The following is a 23,362-nucleotide window of genomic DNA, read 5'->3' on the forward strand; positions in this document are numbered from 1 at the left end:
AGTTGGTTAAGCGACTGCCTTCAGCTCAGGTCATGATCCCAGGGTCCTGGGATCGAGTCCCGCATCGGGCTCCCTGCTCTGCGGGGAGCCTGCTTCTCCCTTTCCCACTCCCCCTGCTTGCGTTTCCTCTCTCGCTGTGTCTCTCTCTGTCAAATAAATAAATAAAATCTTAAAAAAAAAAAAAGAAAAGAAAAGAAAACATAGGCTGTAACTCCTGGACACAGGTCTTAGCAATGTTTTTTTTCTGAATATGACTCCAAATGCAAGGGAAACGAATGCAAAAATACACAAATAGGACTTCAACTAAAAAACTTCTGCACAGAGAAGGAAACCATCAACAAAATGAAAAGGCGACCTTTTTGGGAAAAGATGGAATGAAAATATTTGCAAATCATATATCCAATAAGGGGTTAATACCCAACATAGATAAAGAACCCATACAACTCAGTAACAAAAAAATCCAATTAAGAAATTGGCAGAGGATCTGAATGTCTTTTTCCAAAGACATACAGATGGCCAACAAGCACATGAAAAGACGCTCAATATCACTAATCAACAGGGAAATGCAAATCAAAATCATAATGGGATAGCACCTCACATCTGTCAGAATAGCTAGTATCGAAAAGACAAAAAAATGTTTGGTGAAGATGTGGATAAAAGGGAATCCTCGTGCAGTGTCGGTGGGAATGCAAATTGATGCAGCCACCATGGAAAACATTATGGAGGTTCTTCAAAAAATTAATAGTGCTATCATATGATCCAGAAATTCCACTACAAAGATAATGCAAACACTAAGACATATGCACCCCCATGTTCACTGTAGCATTATTTACAATATCCAAGATAGGGAAACAACCTAAGTGTTCATCAGTGGATGAACGGATAAGAAAGGGTATGTGTGGGTGTGTGTGTAATGGACTACTACTCAGTCATAAAAAGAATGAAATCTTGCCTTCTGTGATAACATGGATCTTAAGGGTTTTATGCTAAGTGAAATGAAGACAGAGAAGTAAGACAAATACCGTGTGGTTTCACTTATATGTGGAATCTAAAAAACAAAACAAAATTCAGACTCAAATACAGAGAACAGACTGGTGGGTGCCAGAGGGAAGGGGGGCTGGGGTGCCAAAATGGGTAAAGGGGATAAAGTACCAATTCAGTGATAAAATAAGTAAGTCATGGGGACGTAATGTACAGCATAGGGAATACAGTCCATAAATATTGTATTAACTCTGTAAGGGGACAGATGGTAACTAGGCTTATTGTAGTGATCATTTCACAATGTATACAAACACTGAATCACTATGTTGTACATCTGAAACTCAAATATTACTGTATGTCAAGTACATCTCAAAAAAAAAAAAAAGCCACTGAAAGACCTGGCACATCTTCTGGGGTGTCCATTTTACACCGATGTTAAGGAACCTTAAACACTACTTATTAAAACAAACCAGACACATCACAGAGTAAAAGACAAAATTTGCCAAAAAATTAAAGGGTAAGTAGTAGACCAACGAAATTTCATCCTTCTGGCAGAAGACCCTAGACCTTCATCACAGGGTACCTCCCCTTCTGACATTAAAGGGTAGTCTGGTAGGGAAATCTGAGGAACACTGCTGTATACCACACCACAACCTTACACTAAATGGGCCCAGATTATTAAGCTTATTTTTGTCCTGGACATTTTTCCTTTCTTCCTAGCAACTGTAATTTCTTGCTACCCTCTCTTGTAGCACTTAGTGTGGGCCTCTAGAAGTAGCACCCTGCCCCACCTCTAAATTGCTATAGGCTTAGAAAACAGATATCCAGCTTAGTATAAATAAGAGTAAACAGGGTTCAATGTACTATCTTACAAAGAAAGAACATTATGTTTGGCATGTGAACTTGAGATGTTCTTTACCTTGAGATGTTCTTTACTTATTCCTTACATCTAGGTTCTTAGAAACTAGCCCCTAAGCAACCCCAAATAAATGTGTTAATAAACTACATAACCTTGTCAAAATTTCAAATTGACTGAAATTTTATGAATAAAAGAACATTAAATAGCCGGGGGAAAAAACACTGGAAAAATACCTATAAGTTCAGCAGGTTTGTTTGGTCTTTTGTTAATGAATGTTTCGAATGCTTCTTTCATGGCATTGATAAATTTTTCATTTTTCAGAAAGCAAATATCAATTATATGGTCAACCTTATCTTTAAAATCCAGCAATTCTTGAACCATGGTTTTATCTTTTTCAGGATTAATTACAATAGTGCTGCCAAATGCCTAAAAAACAAAAATGACAACTTTTTAAAATTGAATTATCTCGATGAAAACAATTCCCAAATCATATTTTAAGTAGGTACACATTTTTAAATTACAAGATATTAAAATAAAATAAAGCTGTTTTTGAAGTCAGGAAAAGAAAAATAAAGTGATAAAACATCCAGACTGATAACCATTCATCTATAATCACAAAATAAGGAATGACCCACTGGGTATACAGTATCATAATGGGGTATTATTATAAGCCTCTAGGTTTTTGTCCCTACTTTTAAGGAAGTGAGGTATGAATTTTTTTTTAAATGGCAATCTGGCTTCAGTATAAAATTGAAGAAAGGAAAGAAACTTTGGACCCCAAAAAAGTCCTCTTTTTCCCCCCCCATATTCACTATTCTCAATATTGGAGCTAGAAATCCCATCAGACATCAAGAAGATAACTTTTACTGCTGATCTGTTATACAGATCATTCTCAGGTTGACTGCCCTCAAAACTCCCATTACTTAAAAAAAAACAGGTCTAACAATTAAGAAATGCTTGCCGATATGTACTCTGAGTGTATAGATTTTAAGACATAAGAGAAAAAACCCCACAGGTTAATTGTTAATACCTTAATGTATTCAATCCACTGCTGCAAGAGAACCTGAACTCCACCTCGAACTCTACTGAAGAGCTGATACAGGAGAGACAAATCTTGAATTCGGTTTTCATCAAGGAGGTTATTTAAACCTGAATTTTCAAACATTTTGGCATTAAAAATAGTGAACAAAAATGCCAGACATTTTAATGAAAATTAAATTATTATTGTGATACTGGTCTAAACTATTACTAGTCTATGAATTTTAATATAAAGATTTATTTTCTCTGAAATCCAAATAGATAAATCACCTTTCCAAATGAAAACTAAATATAGGGAGCTTTAGTTTATATAAATACAAAAACAATTCTGTAATGGTTTGTGCTATTTAGCATGGTAGATCGGATGTATAAACCAATTTGTAAAAACTGATTTACTTAAATACACATTATAAATAACTCACTCATATGTGCAGTAGCCATACTACATCTGGTACTAATTAGTATACATAACTGTATTTCAGAGTATTGGATATGGTCTGTGGTATTTCAAAAACCATGCATTAATAGGCCAAGTGAATAAGATTCTAATGTATTTGATTTTCAGAATGAACTAATAGTGTAACTGCGTTAAAGTTCTAAAATATATCCATTTTATATAAAAGAAAAGATGGTTGGAGAGAAAGGTAAGGCTTTTGTCTATTTCTGGCATTGTCAAAGTAAAATTCAGGGTTTACCCTTAAGATCACTTGGGATTAGAAGTGCTTGGTTTAAATGCTATGAACATATACACTTTAGTGTAAAAAGAAATTCTTTCCCCTACCGTAGTCTTACAAATTAAGTCAAGAATTCCCATATTCCCACTGTTGCTTTTTTTTTTTTACTGATGTTAGTGGACCCCTCTCATTCTCAGTTCCTGTATCTTTAAATTAAGCCAAGAAGGACCTCCTCAAAGTTTACCATGATAAATAGGGAAAAAGGATTATGTCCATTCTCAGAAAAGCAGCCACAAAGTATCAAACTTCTTAAAGGGGTAATCCTTAAGAATTTTTTTTTACTTATTTGCTGCTACCATTTTAAAAGTGATCTCTTTATAAATTGGTCAATTACCTTTCTGAAGAATTGCTGTTAAGTGTTCACCTAGAAGTTGTTTTTCTACAGTAGCAATTAATGACTTCCTATAAGGAAAAAAAGTTTAGAATTACTGACATTTGACTTTGCTGAAAATTTATAAAGCCTTTCCAGAGGTCAGGGGAAACAAATAGCTTGCTGCTTTTTTTTTTTTTTTTAAAGAGAGAGCAATGGGATGCCTGGGTGGCTCAGTCAGTTAGGTGTCTGACTCTTGATTTCGGTTCAGGTCATGATCTCGCTCGGGCTTGTGGAATCGAGCCCCACATCAGGCTCCACACTCAGAGGGGAGTGTGCTTGGGATTTGCTCTCTCCCTCTCCCCCAGCTCTAAAAAAAATAAAATAGAGAGATGGGGGGAGAGGGAGAGAAAGAATCCCAAGCAGGCTCCACACCCAGTGCCTGAGCCCAACTCAGGGTTCCATCTCACGACTCTGAGATCATGCATGACCTAAGCCAAAATCAGGAGTTGGGACGCTTAACCAACTGAGCCACCCAAGCACCCCTCAAATAGCTTGTTTTATGTTAATTTCAATATCCCTATCCTATGTTTAAATGTATTGGTGCTCAGAGTTACTCTACACCATAAGAAGGAAAAGTGCAATACTTCAGAATTTGATTTACATCACTAAATCAATATTTCCATGGTATTGCTATGGCTGGCTTTTTCCAAGTTTCTCTGCTTTTATTAGGAAGGTAGTTATCTATGCTGCTTACAGGAACTCCTTGGTTGGTAATATTTAGGAAAGCACAGAAACAGTTTCTCCTCCAAACATCTACTGAATTTTAATCAGCCTTAAGACTTCAAAGATCCCACATCTGCTTCTGATACTTTTTTTTTTTTGCATTTCAATAACTTTATTGAAAGATAATATCCCTTAGTACCAAAACATAATGGTAGTTGGTTAGGCTACCTCTGCCAACTCAGAATTAACACTGATGTAGTCAAATTATTGAAATATATCAGCCTTTTGGGAAAACTGAAGTTATTCTGATACTTTTTTTTTCCATTTTTTACAAAAGTAAGCTCTACACCCAGCGTGGGGCTTGAATTCATGACCCTGGGATCAAGAGTCACATGCTCTACCGACTGAACCAGCCAGGCACCCCTCTAATAATACTATTTTTAAATTGCTTAAACACATACACATTAGATTTAACTGATTAAATCTAATTAGCTGGGGGGAAATAAAGTTTACATCAAGAAAACAATTGTTAAAAAATCTCAAATCAGGGCTCCTGGGTGGCTCAGTCGGTTAAGTGTCTGCCTTAGGCTCGGGTCATGATCCCAGGGTCCTGGGACCGAGCCCCGCATGGGGCTCTCTGCTCAGCGGGGAGCCTGCTTCTCCCTCTCCCTCCGTTGCTCCCCCTTCTTGTGCTCTCTGTCAAATAAATAAACAAAATCTTTAAAAAAAACCATCTCAAATCACACCTGAAAATAGGTACTAATGGGTTTGGGGATGCTGAAAGTGCCTTAAGTGATTCAACAACACTGGTTAAAGTCTATTAGGTTGAGCATATAATACTTACTGGGTGGTCTGATCTAAGTAAGTAATAAGTCTGTCTGCTTCTTCTTCTAGACGTTTGTTAACATGATGAAGATATTCAGGAACCTACAAAGATAGTTTTTTATATTATTGTTTTCCTCCCCATAAATCATTCAGAAAATGTCAAGTCCAAAAGATCCCGGGAAAAGCCCTGTCAAATGTGACAGGGTTGAATCACGTAAAATTATAGGTAGTTTGTGATCCAGAATTCTGGCTTTTAAAAAGGGAGAAAAGAAAGGAGCACCTAAGTGAGCAAAAAGCATCACAATGTTGGGAAGATAAATGCAAAGGGCAGCTTATGTTCTAGAGTGCAAGGTCTATTGTGAGACACAGTGGATTTATTAATCATGATTTTTAAATACCTCTCTTTCCTGCATTAATTTTTGGCCTTCAGCTGCATAGAGCCGGTTAGTTTCTTCCAAAAATCGTTGCTCAAAAGAATCCTGATAAATCTGGGAGGAGGGATCAAAATAAAGGAGTTCATTTATTCAATAAACATTTATTAAACATCCTCTACGTGAACAGCACTATGAATTTGGTTTTTAAATATCAAACTAGGAGTAGCAATCAGTTCTGTAAGTGAAGTTAACTTACTTGCAAATCAGAGAGCATGCTTAAAAGGCTTCGGAGTAAACTTCTATCGATTGCTTCACCATTCCTTTCCCTCTCAATCAAGAGAAGAATGCCATCAATTGTCTTATTCTGGACTTTCTGATCACTTATAATATGAGCCCTAAATAACTCCAGTCCCATATCCCTAAAATAAAAAATACACAGAATCAAAAGTAATTGACAACAATACCACTTTCAGAGAGGCCTGCTTAACTTCTCGCCACATGTTAATTAGGGTTCCAGATTTGAAGCAGAAATTGTAAAAAGATAAAATCCACACATTTAATTTTACACAACATTATTAGAGTTAAAGCATACAGGAAATTCATTTAGGCTTTAATGAGAACTGAAGCTAAATTCCTGTCTTCCTCCATAACTAAGTTTTCTTGTATTATTTCCTTTGGTGGATTTCTTCCTTGGTCAAATCAAGAGACAAAATTAGTTCAAAGACAAAATGGCTTTCACTGTACTGGTAATGAAGGCTTAATTGGCCATTTGTCATCTGGCTTCAGTACTCAAAAATCAGTAAACTCTCCGATAATTACTGTAGGTAGATGCTAGGCACAAGGTGGGGGAAAGAGCTCATTATAATATTCTATTTTCGTGTATACACGGAATTTTCCATAGCAATGTTAACAGATAATGAGCAAACTCTTGATAAACAACAAAATAATGCACACTCCTAGACAGTCCAGAGCAAACTTTAATTCCTTAGCTAACAAAAAAAACTTCTTCATTAAGTTATTATATGCTCAGGGAATGTTAGCTATCTCTAGTATTAGAATAGGCAAAACATAATTAAGAAGGTAAAATTGCTATAAATACAAGTCTAGAAGCCAAATTTGCGTTTTTGGGAGAATATTCACAGTATCACTTACTCTCTTTCATTAGTGTAATTAAGATTTGACTATGATTTGTAACAAATTTTTTCATATTTTTTTTCTGGCATCCTTACCAAATGGAGGGTAGCATTGAATTCTGTAGAACGTAAGTTCTATCCAGAAACAGAAAAATGCTCCTGATCATGATCTGCCAACAAAAAGAAATTGATTTTTATATTTTGTTAAGCTGAAACATTTGCTCTTGATAAAACAAGAATAAAATTGCAGGGTTCACTTTTATATATATACACTGGACTACTACATACAGATAAAGAAATCTACCTGAGAATATGCCTATACTATTTTTATTAAACTATTCTATTGTCTTAATCCTTGCTGTAGTTTCTAGAAAAGGGACACTTAAAATGGTCCTATGACTTCTCTGCAACTTGAGATATAACTGAAGATAAAAACAGCGAATTAAGGGGACACACATACAATTCTTCCTCAGTAACAGCTCATTCAGGGTGAAGCTGCCCTAAATTGTATATGTGTCGTTTTGGGTAGGGGGATTTTAAGATTTTTAGTTTGCAGAATATAAGGTATAAAATAAATACCAAATTAGGGAGAAAGGAAAAGGTGGTGATCTGAATGAACTAAAATGCAGGACCATCAGGCACCTTCACAGGCAATCAAGTAGGTGGGGGGGACATCCATCAAGACTAACAGACAAAAATGTAACTTTTTAAAAATGAGATACTTTTTGGTTAAGTGTGACAAAAATAAAAATGATCCTAAGGTGCAAGTCATTCCAAAATGGTGGTTTCCCTATAACTTGCAGTTTTAAAATAGAAAGCTTAACCAAAATTAGTGTTCAATTCAGAATAAGAGCAGATATTGAGGCAATCCCCAACCCCCACTGCAAAGCATTTAAAACTAACATCCATGTATTTGAAGAAATTTATTTAACTACAATATTTAGCTGAAACAATACTTTTTCCAGCTTACCATTTGTCTGCAATGATTTTGCCAGCATCTATCAATTTTCTTTAGAAAAAGAACACTATCCAATGAATCCATGAGATATGTCAAGGATACTTTTAAAGTGCTTAGTACAAGTAATACAAGCAATCCAAGAGCATATTTGTCTTAAATATGGAGTATTACACACTAAATAAAAATAGGGACGCCTGGGTGGCTCAGTGAGTTAGGCGCCTGCCTTCAGCTCAGGTCACGATCCCTGGGATCGAGTCCCGCATCAGCTCCTTGCTCAGCAGGGAGCCTGCTCCTCCCTCTGCCTGCCGCTCCCCCTGCTTGTGCTTGCTCTCTGGCAAATAAATAAATAAAATCTTAAAAATAAAATCCTAAAAAAACAACAACAAATGAAATAGCACTTAATTATAGAACAAAATATTATTTCTTAAACTGTAAAAAAAGTTTTAGGTCCCACTAAATACCTTTTAGAACAAATCTTACACATAAGTGAGTATTATGTTGTTTATGATTTCCCTTATTTTTCCTTAAATGGAAATTTGTTAGAACAAAAAGGGTAAGGACATAAGGACATCTTATTTGCACTAACATCACAATGTAGACTTGGAACCTAATTAAAGTTGAAAAGTCAAAAACTCATTTCTTCTTTCTCCAGAAATGTAAGAAACAGTAACAAATCTATAAAACACAGGCATTCATTTCAAGTTGGGTTAAATAGTGAGGGATAAGAAAGGAGGGAACAGATAAAAATACAGTATTTTTGGTTTTTAAAAGGATATTCTCTGAACTGATGAATTTGTGCTTTGATGTGATCTTCACAAATCTGTCTCAGCTGTTTGTACAAGTTTGCAGAAATCTTGTAGGAACAGAGATTTTCTACAGCCTGCAAGATTAAACACATACTTGCTTAAGGAGAAAATGGGGTTATTGATTATTTACATCAAATTCTTACTATTTTAGTATTTTACATTTTATTAAAAAGCATTATTTATCCATTTAAAACACAAAGTAAAGTAACAAAATATGAATGTGAATGAACTTTTTCATAACCAATGTACCAAAAAGAAACCCCACCTAATATATTTATTATGGCTGTTCAGGTTAAGGATGGAGGGAATCAAGTTCTACCCTGGGGAGACATCCAATTTATAACAATGACTACCTATCAATGCTGTCTTGTTCTTAAAAATGTTAATTGTTTTCATAAGCAGAATTCCATTTTGAGTTTAAAAAACAGTTTCACGAATTGTTTATCAGATGGATTGGGCAGTCTGACCACCACTGAATTAAAACTTATACTTTGGTTTTCCTGAACAGAACAATGAACTATTGCTAGCAGTATTATAATGAGTATGATGTAAACACCAAGTATTTTTCTCCAATATTTCAGTTTATGAATATTTAAATATAGGTTTTTAAATTTGCACAATTAAGTAAACATTACAACAGAAATGACTATTTTTACTTCATTCTAATAGTTGAATTGGTCTTCTTTTATACCCAGATCCCAAAAAGACAAACTTCAGATTTCTGTGAGTTTCCTGTTATGTGTATCAAAGACTTTCAAATTTAAAACAAAAGGCCTGGTAAAACTCTTTGGATGAACTCTGATATAATCTACAATTCCAACTAGTAATGACTTAAGTATAACACCAGGATTCCTTCCTCATCACAACAAAAGGCAGAAAATCCATTAAAATTGACTCTAAGGAAGGATCCAAGTTCTGTAGGTTGGAGTGGAATTTCATAAATACGTACGTGGAAGTCACATTCCCAGCATGCAGGTCCAATAAATAAATTAGCAAATGAAAAGAAAGCTTAAAGAAAACCACTTATATCATTGCAGGAAAGTCACTACACCTCACCAGGAAACAGCAGGCCAATTAGATCCAGTAGCTAAGGAGGAATAAGAAAGCTGATTCTCCTCTGGCCACTTTCCATGGGGCCTTGGGTTAGGCCACAAATACCTAAAGGGTGTATTTATGCTTATTTCATGAGCCGTTCTGTTCACATTGGTTCTCTATGGACTCTTCCCCTTCCTTCTTTAGTATTCTTCTCGTTGTAGCTCATGTTCCTCTTGAATGACTCATTTTCTCAGCATTTCTCATTTCCCTGCTTAGATTCTGTCTTTGTACTTCATCTTATCCACATTTCCCACTTCCAGTACTTCTCCAAGTCCTACTTCTCCCATTCCCTTCTGCTGTGTTTTTTATCTTCTCACACAAGATACCATATTCTCTTACTACTCAGCTAGGTCCCACCTCTTCCAATAAGCTTTCATTAACTGCCTTACCTGGCAATGTCACCAATCATAACACACTGATTTGTCACTGAGTCAATACTATGTCTTTTTTAAAATACTGTATCTATTTGTGTATATCCCATTCCCCAATTCTCCTTAATGAGAAAAAGAGACTATGTGCTCGTTCATGTATCCATATATTCCTTTAATGCTTTGGGGGGTTTAAACTAGGCAATATGGTAAATATTCAAAAAATTAACGTACTTACAACTAGCAATGTGTCCTGCACATAGAAGGGGCTTATAGCGGAAAGAAAAAACTGCCCGGAAAACACAGAATTATAAAACATTGTATTAGGTGCTATGATGAGGATAAGCATAGAGGCAAAGGCCCTAATCCAGTCTCTTTAGGACTGGAGCAAGTCAGGAAAGGCTTCCTGAGCAGAGGTATAACAGGTGGAATCCCAGAGACCAGAGGAAAATGAAAAGCTAGTGGGAATAATGAGAAATAGAGAATTAAGCTGGGCTTTTTTTTTTTTTTAAGATTTTATTTATTTATTCATGAGAGACAGAGAGAAAGAGAGAGAGGCAGAGGGAGAAGCAGGCTCCCAAGGAGCAGGGAGCCCGATGCGGGACTCGATCCCAGGACCCTGGGATCATGACCTGAGCCGAAGGCAGACGCTTAACCATCTGAGCCACCCAGGCGCCCTAAGCTGGGCTTTATATGCTTACAATCTCCTCCATGTTTAGTTGGAGAGTTACTTAAGATGTTAGAGGCAAGAAAAACAGGAAAGGGAGCATCTAAGATGAGTCCTGAAGGTCAAACTGGAATAGAACATTCTGCTTCTCTAGTTAGCCTTGACTGCTTCTTAACATATATAGACCAGACCTAGTAATTTCCCTTCCTTAACAACCTTTCATCAAGCTCCTCAGGTGCTGTTACAGAGAAATTCTATAATAGGTATAAAAAAATACAAAGGACTGGGGCACCTGACTGGCTCAGTCAGTGGAGCATGCGACTCTTGATTTTGGGGTTGTGGGTTCAAGCCACGCGTTGGGTGTTGTAATTACTCAAAAATAAATTCTTTATTTTTTTTATTTATTTTATTTTTTTTTAAGATTTTATTTATTTGACAGAGACACACAGCGAGCGAGGGAACACAAGTAGGGGGAGTGGGAGAGGGAGAAGCAGGCTCTCCGTTGAGCGGAGAGCCTGATGCGGGGCTCGATCTCAGGACCCTGAGATCATGACCTGAGCCGAAGGCAGATGCTTAACGACTGAGCCACCCAGGCGCCCCTAAATTCTTTTTTTTTTAAAGATTTTATTTATTTGACAGAGAGAGAAAGCACAAGCAGGGGGGTGGCAGGCAGAGGGAGAGGGAGAAGCAGGCTTCCCACTGAGCAGGGAGCCAGATGCGGGACTCAATCCCAGGACCCCTGGGATCAAGACCTGAGCCAAAGGCAGCTGCTTAACTGACTGAGCCAGCCAGACACCCCTCAAAAATAAATTCTTTAAAAAAAATCCGTTAAAAAATACAAAGGACTGAACCATGTGGTGCATGGTCTAATATCATTTACGTAAAAAAGCCAAAATAAATCAAAACACACACAGTTGTTTTTACATACATAAAACACTGCTGGAAAAGATACTCCCCAAACTAATAATGTTTGTGGATAGAGGAACTAGCTGTGGGGAGGAGGGCAGAGGACAGGGTGGAAGTGAAACTTTTCACTATATGCTCTGTAATACTTTTTGGGCTTTGAACCAGATGAATATATATTAAGTACTCAAAAAACTTAAATATTCACCTCACCCAATAAACTTTTTCTATCTTCCCCACCACCACACTTTTCAGCACAGCATTCAAGGCTCAATCTTACCATTTTAGTAGTCTCATGTCTGTTTATAATCTTCCACATACACCATGATCTAAACACTCTACTTTCCTTACTTTTGTAAGCAAGGTTTGTTTGGAGCAGTCATGTGTGCCTAAAACGGGGGCTTCCAAAAATTTCTGACAAGCCACAGCAAGAAATACATTTTATGTCACAATCCACTGTATGTAAAATAAATTTATGTAATTGAGGGGCACCTGGCTGGCTCAGTCGTTAAGCGTCTGCCTTTGGCTCGGGTCATGGTCCCGGGGTCCTGAGATCGAGCCCCGCATCGGGCTCCCTGCTCGGCAGGAAGCCTGCTTCTCCCTCTTCCACTCCCCCTGCTTGTGTTCCCTCTCTCGCTGTCTCTCTCTCTCTGTCAAATAAATAAATCTTTAAAAATAAATAAATAAAATAAATTTATGTAATTGAAACAAAATCTTCATGAAAGTACACTTATCATTACTATGTACGATGTTCTCCAATTATTTTCTATTTTGTCTTTTAAAAAATGCTGGTCATTAGGGTGTCTGGGTGGCTCAGTTGGACTCCCTGCTCAGTGGGGAGCCTGATTCTCTCTCTCTCTCTGCAGCTCCCCCTGCTTGTGTGCTCTGTCAAATAAATAAACAAAATCAAAAAAAAAAAAAAAATGCTGGTCACAAACGACAATTTCATAAACCTACTAGAATATAAGCACCTCAGGGGCAAGGCCTAAGTGATCTTCCCAGGGCATCTGTCCAGCTTTGCACACAGGAAGCAGTAACTGACTCAACAACGACTGTTTACTAAGTAAGTACTCTGTACCCTGTTAGGTGCTGGGATAGAAACATGAATAGGAAGGTGTTAAATCACTACTTAAAGTTTGGGATAAGCTCTATTTTATTCCAGATCTTTGAAATGCACTATTATACATATATTAAATATTAATTATTTTCTCTCACTTCACATGCAACCATTTGTATCAAACAGACTCTACATAGTTTTATAAGTCTCTTAAATAAAACTTTCTTTCTATGCAAGCTCCCAATCATTACTGGTAAAATATACTACCTTAAATCCTTTTTGAAGGTAATCAGATATAAAATAGAAACATTCTAGCAAGGTTCTAACCGTTATTCCTCTAAATCCCAGCCCCTTACCCGCTAAAATCCATACATGTCACATCAACAAACATGTCTGCAAAAAGAAAAAAAAAAAACATGTTTGTCTGATACAAACAAAACCATACACTCCAAAGAAATGTAAACATGTAGCAAATGAAATGTAAAACTATAGTTCCTGAAATTTGACGCTTTGGGGAATACAGGATTTAAGAAACTGCAAAGGCACAAAAGATTGCATCTGGGACAAGGGAACGGAAATGAGGGTGAGCAGTAAGCCTAGAATAAAAAATTAAGAGGATTAAAATAAGAATAAAAAACACAAAGGCTACAAACATAATTAAACATGATAAGGGAGGAAATCTAGAAACTTTTCTGACTTAACAACAATAGGCACCCAGAAAGATACTAAATTCCCATCAGGGTGCTGAACTCCGGTCATTGGCCTAATGGGTTGGGTCTTATTTTTCAAACCATATGTTTAAAGAAAGGAAAGCACACCACAAAGTTTTCAAGAACTGATACAGCAATAAAATCTAAATTATCTTTTTACATTTAGTAAAAATGGCTGAAATAAGATACTTGAAATACATCAAAAACTAAGAACTTGCAGAAAGGAAGCCAGACATGAAATCTAATTTTTCTTTTTACATCTAGTAAAAAGGTTAGTTTAAGTAAGACTAAAATTACCAAGGACTAAGAATTTGTAGTTGCACACTTTTTAAATTGCGGGGATAATACTGAGTACTAAATAAAGAGAGAAGCACTACATGATGTGATAGACTAAACTTAAAAAACATCAAGAGTGACAACAATTAAAAATAACCTCACATAAAACACAACTAGCTACTTATCAATATAGAATACAAAAGGGACGCCTGGGTGGCTCACTTGGTTGAGCGTCTGCCTTCAGCTCAGGTCGTGGTGCTGGGGTCCAGGGGTCCAGGTGTCCTGGGATCAAGCCCCGCACGGAGTCCCTCATGGAGCCCCTCATGGAGCCCCACACTGGGCTCCCTGCTTAGCGGGGAGTCTGCTTCTCCCTCTGCCTCTCCTCCCTGGCTTGTGCTCTCTCTCACTTACGCTCTTTCTCTCACATACATAAATAAAATCTTTAAAAAATACATAGAATACAAAAGCTAATCATCTCTGCTAAGAACCTAACTGCTCTTCTGTAACCTCTGACTGCTTCAACAACCAGATTTTACAATGGGTAATAACCTGTACTGAGGTGGACACACTATTTGCTTCCAGTCTTGCGGTCATCTACTTGATAAATGAAGCATTACTAGAAAAGGCCATTATTTAAGATTTATTTCACAAAAAGCTAACCAAACAAGAGTTCCTATTATTAATAATAAATAAAATTATTTCCATCAGAACTGAAGTATGGACTAGGCTTGCCTTCAAAGAAAATAGCTAGACATTTATACTAAGAATAAATGTTATACTTTCATATATAAACAACCAGCCAGCTCCAGAAAAAAGTAGCTGATTTAAAAACACGACACAGCTACTTATACAAAGGCTGAGAACATGAGGAAAATGATCCCATTATTTAAAATACTCCAAATTCCAATGATTATAAGATACCACATGTAAAAAACAAGACACAGTCTTAAGAAGTAAAGGACACTGTTCCTAGAGAGTTCCTCTCTTTTTCTATTATTTTTTCAATTTGGCTAATGGTGTCTACTGACACATATTTGGAACGTAATCTATTTATCAGCCAGCTGTTCTGGCCCAGTGTGGATTTAGAATTTTAAAACATGTGTGTCTTTAGAGCTGTATAATAAAATACAATCTTAAAATAAAGGTATCTTTTTATTTTTGAAGATTTTATTTATTTGACAGAGAGAGACAGCGAGAGAGGGAACACAAGCAGGAGGAGTGGGAGAGGGAGAAGCAGGCCTCCCGCGGAGCACGGAGCCCGATGTGGGGCTCGATCCCAGGACCCTGGGACCATGACCTGAGCTGAAGGAGATACGTAATGACTAAGCCACGCAGGCGCCCCTAAAGGTATCTTTCTAAAAGACTCATTTATTATCATCATCATTGATGACACCAATAAGTAGCAGACATTGTAATAAGTAGTTTTTGTAGTATTTTGTTTACAGCTCAACAACCCTGCCATATAGGTAATGTTGGTCTTCCCATTTTATAAATGAGGAAAACAAGGCTTAGAGAAGTAACTTGCCCAAAACTATCATGAGTGGCAGATCTCTGATCTAAGGCAGGCTGATAAATCAAAAGTCAGTGCGCTTAACCATACTATCTGTAGTCAATCAAAAACAAGCAAACAAACAAAAAAATCCCCCCAAACCAAAACAACATTAACCACTGCCTCATACTTAGGATTTCAAGGTTGTCTAGAAAAGATAATTTTTTAAACTCAAGCACAATTCTTATTTAAAATCACTTTTAACGGGGCGCCTGGGTGGCTCAGTTGTTAAGCGTCTGCCTTTGGCTCAGGTCATGACCCCAGGGTCCTGGGATCGAGCCCCGCATTGGGCTCCCTGCTCGGCAGGAAGCCTGCTTCTCCCTCTCCCATTCCCCCTGCTTGTGTTCCCTCTCACTGTCTGTCAAATAAATAAATAAAATCTTTTTTAAAAAATCACTTTTAAAAGACATTTGTTTCTTGCAAATGCACTCAGAACCACATGTTCTTTTCTAGAAATTAAAAACTTAGGGAGGCAGTACATGCAATCCACACTAGGGACTTCCATGCTTAAGATTTAAAACATAACGGTTTTGCATGCACAGAAAAAAGTTCTGCATAGACATATGCCAAATAAGCATTTACTTCAGAGACAGAGGGTAGGATGGGGGAATGAGGGGTTTGGTGAACTTCTGCTTGGTATACTACATACTCCTATAGTTTCAATTTTAGGAGAGTTAGGAGAGTACTTTTTTTTTTTTTTTTTTGGCCATTTCCCTCCCCTACCCCCTCTTTAGGAGAGTACTTTTCATTTACATTTCAACCAGTCAAAATTAAACAAGCACCTGAAATCCAGATGGTATGAAGTAATTTTACTCCCTTATCTTTGTATCCTCTTTTATTTATTTATTTTTTTTTTTAAAGGTTTTATTTATTTATTTGAGACAGAGAGAATGAGATACAGAGAGCATGAGAGGGAGGAGGGTCAGAGGGAGAAGCAGACTCCCTGCCGAGCAGGGAGCCCGATGCGGGACTCGATCCCGGGACTCCAGGATCATGACCTGAGCCGAAGGCAGTCGCTTAACCAACTGAGCCACCCAGGCGCCCTCTTTGTATCCTCTTTTAAACCTGAACATCTCAAAATAAACTTTCTGAGAACGATCCAAAGGAGCATTTATAAAATTAAGGTCAAAAACAACAAAAGAGCTAGAAACAAATGCTTTTGAATTTATTATAGCAGAAACAGTAAAGTACTGTGAAAAGTGCAGAAGAGTAAAAAGTTGTAACACTGATGCTAGGCTAAAGAAATGCAACTGAACAGGGGCGCCTGGGTGGCTCAGTTGGTTAAGCGACTGCCTTCGGCTCAGGTCATGATCCTGGAGTCCCGGGATCGAGTCCCACATCGGGCTCCCTGCTCGGCAGGGAGTCTGCTTCTCCCTCTGACCCTCTCATGCTCTCTCTGTCTCATTCTCTCTCTCAAATAAATAAAATCTTTAAAATATATCTATATATTTGTAGAAATGCAACTGAACAATAGCAGGTAATAACTCTGAAGTAGAAGATAATGAAAAACAAAAAATCCAAGCTATGAACTCTTGAAACATAAAAGAATTTAACAGAATCAGTTTATCAGGAAAAATATTTTTGAACCCAAAAGCTCTAGAAAAATATTCAAGGTAAATAGGGTTCATTAACAATCACAATCAATATACTATAAATATAAAACATATAAAATAACATTATTGAAACTAAAGACGCTGTATACCACCGTATCCAAATAAACACCATATACATGAAGGAAAAAAATTACCTTCTTTGAGGACCATTTTTTCCCTCAAGTGAAACTACTGGCCTCTCACACCGCACTACAGAGGTATTCGAAGTGCTGCGGCGTATTCCTGAAGCAGCATAGGAGCGCAAGTGCACTGGACTTGAAACTTGGGCATCTCAGTGTGACTCTGGGCACATTACGTAACTTCCCTGAAACTCAGTTTCCTCATCAATAGAGGAATAATAACTACTACCCCGTCTACTTCACAAAGGGTTTCTGTAATGCTTAAAAGATAATAAAAGATAAACCTAATTTGTAGAGGACCACCTGCACTATATGAAGAAAAGCTATCGGACTACATGATCTCTTACGGCCTTTCCAACTCTAATTCCATAATTCTACTTTTATTACTGTACAACTCAGGAGCCACATATGTAATATACCAACATAGCCAAGTAAGGGGGCTTCTCCTTAATAGCTTAGTGCTACTACTACCTGACACATAGTGTTACAACGGTTACATTGTATAACATTATTACTACCTGTTGGGCATCGTTGTGAGTGTTTTGCATGCACCGACTCGTTCAATTCTCACAGCAACAGAAACTGGTGATCTTAATTGACTTATTACAAGTGAAAAAGCCACACTGTGACTTATGAAAGAGCTTTACTAGTGATAACATCATCTTATATTTCTGTAACATAGTGATTCAAGTTGTTTTTCACATCTTATTTGATTCTTAGAAGCAACCCCACGAGGTAGAGAGGACAAGTATTCTTTCCCCTGTTTTACAGAGGAGGAAACTGAAGCTGAGGGAGGTCTAGTTTCTTGCTCAAGATCAGAAGGGTAATAGGCGCCAAAAGAAGATCCCAAATCTGTCTTCGGACTCCTAATCCAGGGTTTGCCATTACCATACCACCTCTGCAACTAAAATGAATAGATAAAAACTACAAATTCTGATAAATCAAACCAACTTAATTTCTTACAAGGTATTTATCAATATGAAAAACACAAAAAGGGTGCCTGGGTGGCGCAGTCGGTTGAGCATCCGACTCTTCGTTTTGGCTCAGGTCATGATCTCGGGGTCGGGCTCCAAACTCAGTTACAGTCTGCTTGAGATTCTCTCTCCCTCTGCCCTCCCCCCTGCTCAATAGCATATGCCGTCGCTCTCTAAAATAAATAAATCTTTAAAAAAAAAAAGCACGAGCTATTGGGACTCTTAAGTATTTTTTTTTATATGAAACTGCTTATGCTATAATGGAAAGTAACTTCTTGAAGTTACTTTGAGAGGGAGGAGGGTCAGAGGGAGAAGCAGACTCCCTGCCGAGCAGCCAAAATACAGTAGGGCAGGGGCCTCTGGGTAGCTCAGTTAAGCGTCTGCCCTCGACTCAGGTCAGGATCTCAGGGTGCTGGGATGGAGCCCCACATTGGGCTCCCTGCTCAGCGGGGAGTCTGCTTCTCCCTCTGCCTCTGCTTCCCCCCCAATCCCCGCTCATGCGTGCACTCTCTAATAAATAAAATCTCTAAAAAAATACAGTAGGGCAAAATATCATGGTACTAAGCAGTCTAAATCAGTAATTGCCCTTAATAGTACATTTAAACTAAACACTTCAAGTATAGACCCATTTGTTAAGCAAAAGAAACAAACCTGAACCTCAGACCAAGTCAATGGACTACAATCTGATGCTCATTTTTTGGCTAAGGACTGTCTTGTACCCCAGAAAATAAAACAAACATAAACAGCAAGAAAAAGAAATGGCAAAAGGCTAATAAGGAGTAAGGATAAAGTATAGAGAACATTTGTATTTCTTGAGGCCTTTCCTATAGGCGAGTAACACCATTTAGCAAGAAGTACCATAACAGAATGACATGTCACCAGAAATCATCTTTGGGATCTGGGCTGTAGGATTCCATTATAGGTAAAACCTTGATTATACCAAGGTACTCCTCACTGTAAATCCTAATCAGAAGGGTCCAAGATAAACCCAATATATACCAACATGACTGTACTCATAGTTTGTCAGAATGTCAGAGTACGTCAGAATGTGTAGTCTGATTATAAAATATAGTGCATAAATTAATCAAGAAATTTTCACTAGAAGGAAACCAAAAGTCTACATAAGGACTCATTTCAAAGTAAAATCCATCTACATACTACCTCAATTTATGCTAGCCAAATCTGGTTATCCACATTAATACATACCTGATAGAGTTCTTCTAAATTGTACTTAATCGAAGTACTATTCTGGATAGCTTCCACCGCTTCTTTCAGCTTCTGCCATGTTTCATCTGTGTAGTTCTCTGGTAATTTAGGCTTATCTAGATAATATGTACAAGGTTGATATCAGAATATGTAGCATATAGTAATGGAAGGATCCATTAAAGTACAATAATAGTATTACTGCTTTTTAAGGGTAAATTGTGATTTTTATAATTATTACATCTAAATATTAAAGTAGCTACTGTATTTAGGCTTAGCATAAAGAAAATTTGAAATGCCAGAATACTGTTTAAGTCATTTTGACTCACCTATTAGAATTAAAGGTGAGGTTTCTTTTTTTCAATTGATTGTATTGCTTCAAAAAATAAAAATTCAAGAATCACAGATAAAAAATAACAATCCTGATCTTATTCCATCACATGTAAAACCTAAGTCAGTCAACGTGAATTTTGCACCTGAGATTTAAAATACTGAATGTCTACTATGCACAAGGTACTTTCCAAACATCTTAATCTCCCCAACAATGCTCTAAGGAAGGTATTATTTATCCCTATCATGCAACCGAGAAAACTGAGGCTAGAAGACTCATTTAGAAAGGCTTGCCCAAGGTCATCAAAGCTAATCAATGGCAAAACTGAGATTCTAATCCAAGCCTGTTTGACCCTCACATTTATGCACCATCTACAAATGGAGAGAAACATCTTAACTCAGGTTTTAATTTAAACTACATCAATGAGCAGAGTGAAATTTTAAAAAAATTAAAACATCCAAATAACTCCAGAACCTATGTAGCATTTTCAGAATGGAAAGGACTATCTTAACCCAGGCTTTAAACTTCATTGACCAGCAATGAGTATTTTTTTTTAATTAAAACATCCTAATACCTTAGTGATATATTTTTAGTTTAAGAGGGAAAGAAAAAAACCCAAACAAAACCTCAGAAACCAGTATGCAAATGAAATTAGGATCATAGCTCATCCCTTTAAAAATTCTTGGCTATTAAACTGATATACTTTGACTGGAGCAGTGAACACATTAGCCAATTAAAATTCACATTTACTTCAGAAAGGTCTACTATTAAATCAGAAAGATTACAACACTCTTAAGAACCTGGGGATGGGAGAGGAGTGATAGGAAAAAAAAGAGAAGGTTAAAAATAAACACCATAACCCTCTGCTTTAAACAAAACAGAGCATATTCCTGATTTCCACACTAATGTTGAAAGTGCAAGCATTGAGAATCTAATTTTCTCAATACTAATATTTAGCCACAAGGCACTTATCTGGTAAATATTACTTCAGTTCATTCATTTACTTCTCCATTTAATAAACATCTTAGCATCTATTACCTGCCAGTTAAGGATGCTGAAAAACTAAGTCAGAAAAAGAGAAACACAGTCAACAGAAAAAAGTAATTCAGCTCAATTATGTTTTTAAAAAACTGTTGATTTTATATGCATCAATGCATTCATAATACTCTCAATCATGTATCTCAAACATAAAGTGAACAAATCTTCCTAAAAGCTGCAGGTCAGTACTTTAAAACCCATTTTAGTGAAAAAAAAAAAAATAGATGTAGTAATTGTTCCTATCTTTAGACTAGTGGTACACAGAGTTACTACTTCTCTGTATACAGTATTTTTCACTTCCAAACCCTACCTTTGGAAAGAAATGCAGAGATCATAAATATTTTTCCCCAAATACTGCTTCCACAATGAGTTTCAAGAATATAGGATGCAACATTATAAATCTAACTATAAATCATCATTGAGCATGAAAAGATCACCACTGCTACCTGCATTTCTAGGGACTAGAAAATGTGGCCTACTGAAGCATAAAAATAAAAATCCCAGCAGTGCCAAGGCTCACCATGCACCTGAAATAAATAAACCTCTTTAGAACACAAATTTCTCACCTGTATAATCCAGATCAATCATACCGATTGTCAATGTTATAATGAGTAACAGATTAGATATAAGCTGAGCCAGACATCAAAATACTGCACAGAAACACTCGGTGTATGCTTCAGCACAAGAATACTAACCACCCCCGGAAAATGAACCCTCCACCCAAAAAAGGACCTCCCTCCACCTCATTGATTATGCATAAAACATTAGGCTACCTCTATACTGTTTAATATATTAACATAAATAGAGCACGTGACCGCTCAAGTGTCAAATCCTTAGTAGGTGATTATGGATTTTGGCCTTGGTTACCTTTAAAGTTCTTGATCACTAACTTCTTAGCAGAGCCAGGCTTGCTGTTAGCAAAGCTAGAAGTGGTGGTAGAAGATTTGGCTAGGCCGTTTGCGTGATGCCCCGAAGCCACAGAAGAGATTAATATACTCTTATTTTTAAGTTGCTGCTGCTGAGATGTTGCAGCAGTTGGTGAAGATGAGGAGGAAGAGGAGGAGGATTCCTCAGCCATCTTCGCATCAAACCCTACAGTAAACTCCAGGGTGTCTTCAAAACGCAGCTTCTTCTGTATCGGTACGTGGCTGGAAGTAGCCACTGAAACCCCCAGGCAGAAGGACGAGGTTGAAGGGGATGCCGAATCCCTGGGTTGTAAAGGAGGAGTGGAAGAAGAGGAAGAGGTGGAATCAAAGTCTTCTCTCTCGTTACTACTGTTACTGCTGCTACTGCTGCTGCTGTTTAACTTTCTCTTCTTGGCAGAGGTGGGCGGAGTGGTGCTGGTATTACCATCAGTGGCAGATCTGACCTCCTGAGCAGCAGCAGCAGCTGAGGGATTGGGGGAAGAAAAACCTGTTGGAAACATGAAAATAGCGGGGTCAACAGGCAGAGGAGCATCAAAAATCTACGTTTATATGCCTGCGTGCGTGTAGGAGAGAAGGTGGCAATGCTAGAGGGGGAAGGGAAGAAAGAGAGGAGAAACACAGAGGACGAGAAGGAAAGTGAAGGGGGGGCTACACCGGGGGAATGGGAGGGTTTGGGAAGGCGGATAGGCTGACACCAGGAGTGAGCCGAACGAGGGGGGAGAGCGAATGAGGAGGCAGACAGGTAAACGGCAGTGCCGTCCCCCTCCCCTGCTTTTCGGTCTCTCTCCCCCCTTTCTGCAGGAGCGACTCAGTGAGTCTGTGAGGCTGCAGCTCCTCCTCCTTTTCTCCCTCTCTCTGGGAGGGGAGATGCCGTGGTTGGGGGGAGGGGGAAGGGGGAGGGGGAGAGAACCAGGGCTTGTTATTGTCAATAGCACAAGAGGCTAAAGATGGCGCCACTTCCGGTCACGCGGCGACGAGGGAGGGGCGGCGTCTGTCCTCGGGAGTGGGGGGTGGAGAGAAGCACTGCAGGCGCCCGGGGGGCGGGGGAGCTGGCTCCAGGAGAGGCGGCGGGAAAGCGGCGGCTAAGGAGCCCAAGACGCTCGTGCTGCTTCGCTCGCTCTCGCTGTCCTTCCCCCTCCCTCTCCCGGCCCCTTCCCTGGCAGCACTGTCCTCCCCCGGCCCGCCGGTAACTCCCACCCCCTCCTTAACGGTCCCGCGGGGAGCTTCGCGCTGCAGCGCCCTTACCGGAAGTGACTGGGCAGACACTTTTCATAGCGCCCAGATCCCGAAGCCCCCAGGTCCGCAGGACTTGAGTTGGGGGGGGAGGGGGAGGGAGAAAAGGGGGGGGAAGAGAAGTGGACAGGGAGGAGGGGGCGGGCTTTCGAGACACCTCCCGAGCTCCTGATTGGAGCTTTCTGAACGCGAGGCGGGCCGGGTGGGGGGAAGGTGGCGGGAGAAGCAGCGGGAAGAAGCCTGAAGGGGAGGGAAGGTGGTGACGGTGAGGGGCGGGGTGAGCTAGCTGGGAAAAAAGAGGAGGAGGAGGAAGAGAGGAAGGGAGGGAGTAAAAAGTTAGGGAACCGAGAATGGAAACTTTGAAAGAGATAAAGGAATAAGGAGGGGTTGCAAGGCAAGGGGAGTAACTCGACATGGAGGAAAACATAATCATGGCATTATGCCTGGTGCTAAGGAGAAATGTCATGATGTTAAAATAGGAAAGGAAAAGAAAAAGATCTTAGATACAAAGAAAAGGAGTCTTTGCTTCGATTGAGCTATAAATTGTTTCTTTTAT

The 23,362-nt window shown here is 38.5% G+C and overlaps 1 protein-coding gene across 3 annotated transcripts in view; it reads right to left on the bottom strand.

Annotated features, from left to right (window-relative positions):
- CUL4B (cullin 4B) overlaps positions 1 to 22,919 on the bottom strand; it is a 37,702-nt gene extending 14,783 nt beyond the window's left edge. For all 3 annotated transcript variants that reach the window (XM_035008114.1, XM_035008097.1, XM_035008105.1), the window contains exons 1-12: positions 22,819 to 22,919; positions 21,515 to 22,060; positions 19,282 to 19,397; positions 8,715 to 8,818; positions 7,951 to 8,020; positions 7,077 to 7,150; positions 6,104 to 6,266; positions 5,872 to 5,961; positions 5,493 to 5,575; positions 3,947 to 4,014; positions 2,871 to 2,989; positions 2,074 to 2,266 (exon numbers count right to left, since the gene is read on the bottom strand). In XM_035008114.1, the coding sequence (XP_034864005.1) occupies positions 2,074 to 2,266; positions 2,871 to 2,989; positions 3,947 to 4,014; positions 5,493 to 5,575; positions 5,872 to 5,961; positions 6,104 to 6,266; positions 7,077 to 7,150; positions 7,951 to 8,020; positions 8,715 to 8,818; positions 19,282 to 19,397; positions 21,515 to 22,060; positions 22,819 to 22,846 (1,654 nt within the window). In that variant the 5' untranslated portion in view covers positions 22,847 to 22,919. The remainder of the gene's footprint in view (positions 1 to 2,073; positions 2,267 to 2,870; positions 2,990 to 3,946; positions 4,015 to 5,492; positions 5,576 to 5,871; positions 5,962 to 6,103; positions 6,267 to 7,076; positions 7,151 to 7,950; positions 8,021 to 8,714; positions 8,819 to 19,281; positions 19,398 to 21,514; positions 22,061 to 22,818) is intronic.
- Positions 22,920 to 23,362: the final 443 nt, after the last annotated feature.

This window comes from Mirounga leonina, unplaced genomic scaffold (genome assembly GCF_011800145.1).
Source record: "Mirounga leonina isolate KUSES-001 unplaced genomic scaffold, KU_Mleo_1.0 Mir_101664, whole genome shotgun sequence".
Classification (NCBI taxonomy): Eukaryota; Metazoa; Chordata; class Mammalia; order Carnivora; family Phocidae; genus Mirounga; species Mirounga leonina.